Source organism: Colobus angolensis, unplaced genomic scaffold, assembly GCF_000951035.1.
Source record: "Colobus angolensis palliatus isolate OR3802 unplaced genomic scaffold, Cang.pa_1.0 Scaffold132, whole genome shotgun sequence".
Classification (NCBI taxonomy): domain Eukaryota; kingdom Metazoa; phylum Chordata; class Mammalia; order Primates; family Cercopithecidae; genus Colobus; species Colobus angolensis.
Window position 1 is genome coordinate 6905797 of NW_012114400.1, and position 9192 is coordinate 6914988.

At 32.6% G+C, this 9192-nt stretch overlaps 1 protein-coding gene across 2 annotated transcripts in view; it reads right to left on the bottom strand.

The window, feature by feature from the left end:
• Positions 1-9192, bottom strand: part of BRINP3 (bone morphogenetic protein/retinoic acid inducible neural-specific 3) — a 398700-nt gene that overhangs the window by 144304 nt on the left and 245204 nt on the right. For both annotated transcript variants that reach the window (XM_011934194.1, XM_011934195.1), the window contains one exon: positions 6770-6875. In XM_011934194.1, the coding sequence (XP_011789584.1) occupies positions 6770-6875 (106 nt within the window). The remainder of the gene's footprint in view (positions 1-6769; positions 6876-9192) is intronic.

Below are 9192 nucleotides of genomic sequence, written 5' to 3' on the forward strand. Positions count from 1 at the left end.
GATGGGGTTTCACCGTGTTAGCCAGGATGGTCTCGATCTCCTGACTTCGTGATCCGCCCATCTCGGCCTCCCAAAGTGCTGGGATTACTGGCTTGAGCCACCACGCCCGGCCTAGATTTAACATCTTTAAGAAGATTGAAAATATCCAAGCTAGAGAAAGCAATTAAGGTAATAGAGGAATAATGAGAATCTGCTATATAGTACTTTATTTGATCTAAGGCAAATAAAAAGTGTTAAAATACTTAGAGGCATAAAATGATACAATCAAATTTTCTTAATCGTCTAGTCTTATGGTTTACCAAATTACTGTACATTTTAGATACACCTAGTGATTTATTTTTCTGAAAATTTTAAGTGCTAAAAACAATTTGAATAATTCAGAGTTTTTGCTCAAGGAACTCAGGAATCGGTATATATTTATTAAAAGACCTAAGGTAACAGTTATTGAGTGTGGACTACAAACTTGTAAACTGCTGATCTATTTTAATCTTAATTGCACACAAAAAATCAAAGAATTCACGTACCATTTTCATAGTCATAAAGCACATCTTTGCATTACAACTTTGAATATGTAAGATGGTAGTGCTTTTGGAGAAATACAGAATGCAGGAGATGTAATTTGGGGAAGAAAGATTGGTGGCAAGAAATGGTGAGTTCTGTTTTAGAAACACAAATATTCCTGCTGTGATGATACATACATACACTGCTAAAAGAAGGAAACTCACATTCTGAAAAACCATTCTAAAATCAAAGAGTTTTGAGAAAAGAGGCTTAAGGACGCACAGCTCAGAACACTTGAATTTTATGACCAGACCACCAATATGAACTAGTTGGTTCCTAGAAAGATAGCTTGGCCTGCTCTGACAAACAACCCAAGAGTGGTTCAGGGCTGGCCACGAAATTTTCTTTTTTTCTTTTTTTTCTGTAATGTGCAGAAACAAGAAAGCAGGAATACTGACAGCACTATACTTAGAACAGGTCCACCTGGTGCTGGAACAATGCTTAACAAAGCTTCGTTTTGAACCTATGGGCTTCCTGTAAAAGCCAGGATGTGAGGGCAACTGCTACAAGCTGAGAACCAGAGAGTAAAAATATGAATGTTTCCGGTGTGAAAGGACTAGTTTGTTTTCAACCCACCTTCTCACTAGAACCAGCTAGGAAATTTAGGTAAAGTATTAAAAATAATCTGTCTGAAGAGATAACAAGGACAAAAACGAAGTGAGAATTTCTGGGGTTAACCTGGAAAGAAGGAAATTCCGCAGGCAGAGTGAGCCTAATATTGGCTTATATGGTTTGGCTCTGTGTCCCCAGCAAAATCTCACCTTGAATTGCAATAACCCCCACGTGTCGCGGGAGGGACCCAGTGGGAGGTAATAGAATCATGGAGGAAGGTTTTCACATGATAGTTAGTAAGTCTCAGAAGATCTGATGGTTTTATAAATGGGGCCTCCCCTGCACAAACTCTATCTTGCCTGCCATCATGTAAGATGTGACTTTGCTCCTCCTTGCCTCTGTCTTGATTGTGAGGCCTCCTTGGCCATGTGGAACTGTGAGTCAATTAAACCTCTTTTCTTTATAAATTACCCAGTCTCAAGTATGTCTTTATTAGCAACATAAGAACAGACTAATATATTGAGCATATCTTTTCCATTAGAGTTCTGCCCAGAACAAAGTACAAATTGACATTTATACCAACCATGACAGAGACAGTAACTTCATCAGGATTTAGTTACTAGATGAGCTACATAACCAAAGAGTAAAGAAAAAACGAAACACACACACACACACACACACACACACACCCACCCACTAGCTGTCACCGGATCTGAAGTATAGTTCCAATTGGCATATTTCAAAATGAATTAAAATAGCATTGAAACAAAACTAAATCTTCCCTGAAGGAAAATGCACCATCAATAACTTTAAGATATTTGTATAAGCTTTCATGCACAACAGAATTCAATAAAACATGATGAACATATAAAAAGACATGGGATGGTATAGAGGTTATCAAACAAGAATGATAAGTTAATTTCAATCACATGATCAAAAATTTAATAACAAAACAGACAATATGGCAAGGAACCAGAAATTATAAAGAAAAATCAAGTGGCTATTTTACAAATAAAAATGCATAATTTGAAATTAAGAACCAATGGATAGCTTTAACAGCAGCATAGACATTTAACAGATAATTTGTGAACTGAAATATGTCAGAAGAATATGCTTAAAAGGAATAAAAAGGGCAAAAAGATATAAAATACAGAAAATAGCAGAAAAGATTTGTGTTATGATGGAAAGGCCTAAACCACATTTAATTATAACCCAGAATGAGAAGAAAGAAAGGAAATAAATGATATTTGTTAAACAAATATAAAACAATATTAGAAAATTGATGAACATAAAAAATTGTAAATTAATTTACAGCATATCAGCATATGTTATGGCAAGACAAACAGCTAAGTAAAAATGACCAGCTAGTCAATGTTCTTCAATGCTATTTTGCTCATGGACTACCTTAAATAGTTTTGAAAACAGAAACACTACTTTAGACATGAGTAAGCTCTTGTTTAAAATTTTCATCATACATAAAAGACTCCCAAAGTTGGTAAACTCTGTGGTAATATTAATATGTATATTTTACAACAAAAATATTACACTGTCTCTATATATGTACAAATGAAATATAATTCCTGTTGATTTGGTAACTAATACATATTTTTAAAATAAAATTTGCACAAGATATACAAATATAAAAATAAAATATGTATATATGTATGTATAGTGTGTGTATAGACATATGTTTGTGTGAATTATGAGCATTTTAGTAATGACCTTCTTTTTCATACATCTGCTCTTCAATTGGAAAAAGAATTGTTCCTGAAATAAAATTATTCACACATTCACACACACACACGTGCACACACACATCTCTTTCCTCCTTCAAGTCATTATTTCATTCTATTATCCTTAAATATTTTTATTCAAATACAATAAATTTCATTAATCAATGTATTTTATTAATCATAGTCATACTTATCTTCTATAAAAGTAAATAGCTTGAAATGTATATATGTATGAATATATTTACTGAAAATTTAAATAATATGAAATATATAGTATAATATATGCTATATATAATTTCTTGATAATGAAAATTTTAATATTTCTGACATTATAACTATCATATGTAATATGCAATTCAATAGAAGTACACTTATTATAAGTATGAAGAAATATTTTTTTAAAGCAAATATAATTAGCTTTTTGAAAGTATATGACTTGAATGATCGAATAGGACTTTTGTTGATTGGTTTATGCACTTTTTGGCTAGAGTGACCCTTCCTTCAGTGTAAATGATTATCCGTCTTCATTTTTATGTATGTAAGCACTGAGAAAATGTGTTTCAATAAATTAACAAATATTAACAAAAAGAGTTTTATGAAGCAGCATCATTCAATTTTTATTATAAGCCAAACCACTTATGAACCATCATTAAAAATTACATTTAACCATCCACCTGAAAATAGCCTAGTCCTGTCAAATTCATTTAAATAAAATGTTGGGAACTAACCAATTTGGAAAAGTGTTTTTAATTCAGTTCTATAAATTATTCATTTTCTCAAGGTCTGGAAATTTAACCAAAAAATTACTACCAAAATTTAATAAATGACTTTTAATTATTCTGGTTACACTTTCACTCAGAGGCACCTTGTTTGATGTGTTATACTCATAAGCAGTTGAAAATTTTCAATATTCGAAATTTCAAAATATATTTCAATATGTATTTGCCAATATTTCCTTATAACTACGTTTTATTATCTACCTTAAATATATTTTCATCACTAAATTGAAGTTGTAGCTATGGCTTTTTAAATTTTTGAAAAAATCACCTTCTCTGTAATCTTATCAGCAAAATGAGTTCTCAAAGTCCATCTTTTATATCTCTAATTTTTAAAAAAATACTGATTCATATACTGATGGTTAAATCATAGCGTTCTGTTCTGAATTTGTTGTCTAATCCAGTTGACTTCAACAATTATTGGTGCTTTATTTGCTTTGCTTAGATAAAATTCCACTTCAGGAACAATTCTTTTTCTACTGAAAGAGGAGAGTTTCAGAAGAAGGTCTTTATCAAAAAACTGTGATAATTTCAGGATTCTTTCAATAATGTATCTAAATTCAGAAGATTCCAAAATGGGACAAACACTCTGATTCTAAAACTTCATCTTGTACTTAGAAACAAAACACAACACACAAGCAACTATCTATATCTATTTATCATCTGTATCTATATCCATCCATTTATCAGACCAAATATCTAACCTGCTAACTCCAAAGGACATGAAGATCTCTGTTGCTACCTTAATACAATATTCTTCAGTGATACTAGTGTTTTCAATTGCCATATACGGTGACACAGAAATATCTATACCCTTCAAAGGAATGTACCATGGTTACATTGATCCAGAGTTAACAAATTGTTGGCATTAGTTTACAAGGTAGATGAGCGCTAGTACAAAGGCAAGGTTTAAAAGGTGAGTCAACATTATACTTGGATTGTAAATACCAATTAAATTTAAGAAAGAGTGCATGAAATACTGAGGGTCTTGAAATTGACTTCCTAATATTATTTTCAGAAAGGACTTTGTACTCATAGGTGTATAAATAAAGTTGTAATAGACAATTAAAAATATAGACATGGAAAACAGAAAAAAAAGTGAAAGAGATGGAGATTTCTGAGTTACATTAGTTGAAGATAATAGAAAAAAAAATTATACAAAAGAGAAATGTTGCTTCATTTATTCCTTGTGCTAATTATTTTTCTAGACAGATAGAGGACTGAGGGTTTTTAAAAACAATTTAATATTTTGAAAACTGAACACAGTAATTCAGACAAAAATTAACAAATCTTGTTAATAAATAATTTTTATAATAAACTGATTGAAGTAGTCATACTAATTGTTATAAATGGGTTGTCATTTTTATTGCAATTCATATTCCGATGGAAAGTTAATCCATATATTAAAAAGGAGTAAGCAGTAGAGAATTGCAGGAAATACTGATGGACAACATTTTTATTTAAATTTTTATTTCAATATGTATTTGCCAATATTTCCTTATAACTACGTTTTATTATCTACCTTAAATATATTTTCATCACTAAATTGAAGTTGTAGCTATGGCTTTTTAAATTTTTGAAAAAAACACCTGCTCTGTAATCTTATCAGCAAAATGAGTTCTCAAAGTCCATCTTTTATATCTCTAATTTTTTAAAAAATACTGATTCATATACTGATGGTTAAATCATGTATGGCTTAATTTATTTAAATTAGAGAAAATGTTTTAATAAATGTAAATCTATAATTGATATTGATAAATTGAATAACATTCACATTGTTAAAGTATTTAAGAACTTTGTGTTTTTAATGCAACTCAAAATAAAAGGCATTCATTCACTATTTAGGATAAATTTAAACAATTCAATGCTGTTACATTTTTCTTTTAATTAATTATTATTTTTTAAATGTTTTAGAGACAGGGTCTCAGTGTCACCCAGGCTGGAGTAACATGATGTGCAGTGTCTGGACAGTGATGTGCAGCATGGAAAGTGATGTCCATCCAGGCTGGAGTGGCCGTGGAGTGCGGTGGTGTGGTCATAGCTCACTGCAACCTTGAACGCAGGTGCAGCAATCCTCCTGCCTCAGCCTCCTGAGTAGCTGGGACTGCAGGCCTGCAACACCAACTCCTAGCTAATATTTTTCTTTTTTATGTCTCACTATGTTGCCCAGGCTGGTCTTGAACTCCTGGCTTCAAGTGATCATCCAGTCTCAGCCTCCCAAAGGGCTATGATTGCAGGCATAAGCCAACATGCGGGGACACTGATACATTTTTCAAGATTGCAAAGTTAAGGGAAAAAGTGGTAGGATTTCTGAAACTTTTAAGCATTTTTATGCAAAACTGAATAATGTAAATATTCAGCTCTAATTTACGCAATTGAAAAAAGGCATACTAGAGAAGAACAACTCAAAATTACCTCTTTGATCAGTCAACTTAATTCTGACAAAAAGTGTCCTCACAAAGACTTTTCTGAACTTGTTCAACTAGAGGTGTTTAAACATGTGTATTCATAACCTGTTCCTGCCTATAAGAATGAGCATGTATGCATACCTATTGTATTTTTTAAAGTGCTTATGAATAAAATACTCTCTATTGAATATCTAAAATATGTAGTCACAGAAAATAGCAAATTATTTTTATAAAATCTATCTTTAAAATGGAAATCATATGAATATAAATATTTTGTTTATATATCCTTAAGTACATTTCAATTTACCAGAAGAAAAATACAGTCTTGACTGCCATATTAGGTTAAATATAAAATGTCAACAGTTCATTTTACATCATGCATAATTATGGTTACAACTTTCACAAGAATCTTTAAGTAAAAAGTCAAAGCTGAGGCAAGCATAGGAAGAAACTGCTACATAATGACACAATGATTACTATATGTAAGAAACATATTAGGACAGATTTTCAATTGCTACATGTTACTTAATTTGAGAAGAAAAGAGAATTTTGATATTTTATTCATATGGTCTAGAATTTCATATTTTCTTGTATCAGTTAAATTATGACATCAGCCTTTAATGAGAGTTTTTAATAGCCTGTACGTATATGCAGCTTATTTAAAAAAATGGAAAATAAATCATGACTGGATAATTGTTATCCAGGCTTGTAGAGAATTAATGAAATTTTACCTACATACCTTGCAACTGAATCTTATTCTCAGGACTCTGAACCAGAACAGAACTGACAGAATCTAGGTTGTCATAGTTACTGCAGCCAAGAGGACCAGTCCGTGTTTCTGTTACCTGGCAAACAAAACATCAACTTTATTATCTAAATCAGACTTTACAATGTCCTTTTGGTTCATTGTAGTTGTCACACACTAATATTATATGTTTGACAGTAAATATCACCGAAAGTCCAGGACCTCATACGCACCAGCAATACCCACACCTAAACATAGTGCAAAGCAGTAACTCCCTTTGTCTTTAACTCATTTTCTTTCCTTTGGTTGGGTATAAATATTCCAAGAAAATAATGCATGCCATCTTTGTTCAAAAACGCAACTCATAAAGTCACTGATTTCACCCAAGATATAAAAAAGGCCCACTCCTTATGGAAGAGACCAAGCACTGACTGATATGAGAGTTGTTTGTGTTTGTCTTTACTCAATAGATCAGAGCCATCTGCCAGGCTACGCTCTCAAAACTGATTTTATTATTTTCTTTTACCTAAAAATCTATATTTTTCCCATTTTTATGTTGGCATGAAATTCTTAACTCTCTGCCTTCCATCTGGCCCAGTTCTTTCCAATACGCCAGTATCTCCCTGTTCAGTCTGGCATTCATTCTAGGCCTTTGATCATACAACATCCTCCACTCCCACCCCACTTGGATTAGAAACTTCTCCTTTCTCAACTTTGACTAATCAGTTTTATCTATCCTCAAAATTAAGCTCATGCTCAAACATTTACACAAAGTATTCCTTGATGATTCTACCTGTGTTATCTTACCATTTCCATCCAATTTTGGTCTGCAGCTCACAGATTTAGTACTTAAATATGTATTCTCATATGTGGACTGATTTTTTCATGTGTGTCTTGGGAGGGATAGTATCAGGAGAGGAGGAGACTAAATTTAATGAATTATAGGAGGTTGAAAATTTATACTGAAGATTTAATCCTGAAGATTTAAAACTATTTAAAGCAGAATAGTATTGTCAGAACCTTTGTGTTTTCAATAAGATATTCTTTATTAATAACCAGACTGGTCTTCGCAAAATACAATTTAGATCACTTCGTTCCACTGTTTACAATCATTTAATGGTTTCCCATTCTTATTCAGGGTACGACTTAAGAGTCTTTTATCGCACTAGGAAGACACCATATTACCCAGCTCCTTGTTACCTCCCTAAATCTGTCTCCTCTCTTATTTATTCTGCCGTGCTGCATCTCAAACATACATACTGATTACATTATGCAGATGCCTTGGGGCATCTGCTGCCTTGGGGTATTTGACTTCTTGTTCTAGTACCTGGAATGTTCTTCCTCAAACTATTTTCTAGCTAATCCTTCACTTGCTTCCAATTTTTGCTCAAATCTCATTCTCTTGGGACTACTTGGACTAACCTATTTAAAGTGAATACCCCAAACTCTTCCAACATTTTCTTTTTTATTTCTTACATTGTTCTACCTTTTTCACAGTAGATATCAGCTCACAAAATGCTGTACAATTTACATTTTTTATGATTACTGTTGACACCTCTCACTAGAATAAGAGCTCCACATTCTAAAAGTGCAGGAGATTTTGTCTATTTTGTTCACTCACATATCCATAGAACATATTAAGATCTTGCATCAGCCCAGGGGTACTGATTAAGAGAAAGGTATTGATTAAGAGGAGGCAACATAAGGAAAAACTTCGTACTATGGAGCAGGAAATACATTAAGGCCATCATGAAGATGATGAAAGTCTAAAGTAAATAGTGAAAATAAACTTTATCTGAAGAAGTTCAATTGTAAAAAACAAGACATAACAAGGTTATGAAATGACATTATGAAACACTGAAAATGTTCACTGGTAGAGAGAAAGGCTACTGAGGTTTCCAGTATTAGTGATAACATTAAAAATATGAAGCTAAGAAGCCCACTGTGGAGGACATTTAAGGGAGCTCAGTTTTGAACATGTTTACTCTCTTTGGTGAAAATATTTAGTAGGAGTGGCAACACAAGTTTATATCTTAGAAGTTATGTCAATGATGGGACTATTAATTTGGAAGTCATCAACTTAGAGGCGATAATCAATGATGGATGCAGATGCATTAACTCAAATGCATTGAGTGCATGTTTGTGTCATGATAACTCTATTATTTTTCTAAATGATAAGTCCTTCAGAGTAACCAAGATTAACTATGTGTACATAGCCAGAGTTGACAATGTAGTTTATCATGGGCAAAAAATTACTTTTTCCTTAACACTACAAAAACTTTGAATTATTCTCCAGCTACTCTTCCCCACTGATGATAGTGAATAGAACTTATTTTGTTGCTGGGCGCGGTGGCTCAAGCCTGTAATCCCAGCACTTTGGGAGGCCGAGACGGGCGGATCACGAGGTCAGGAGATCG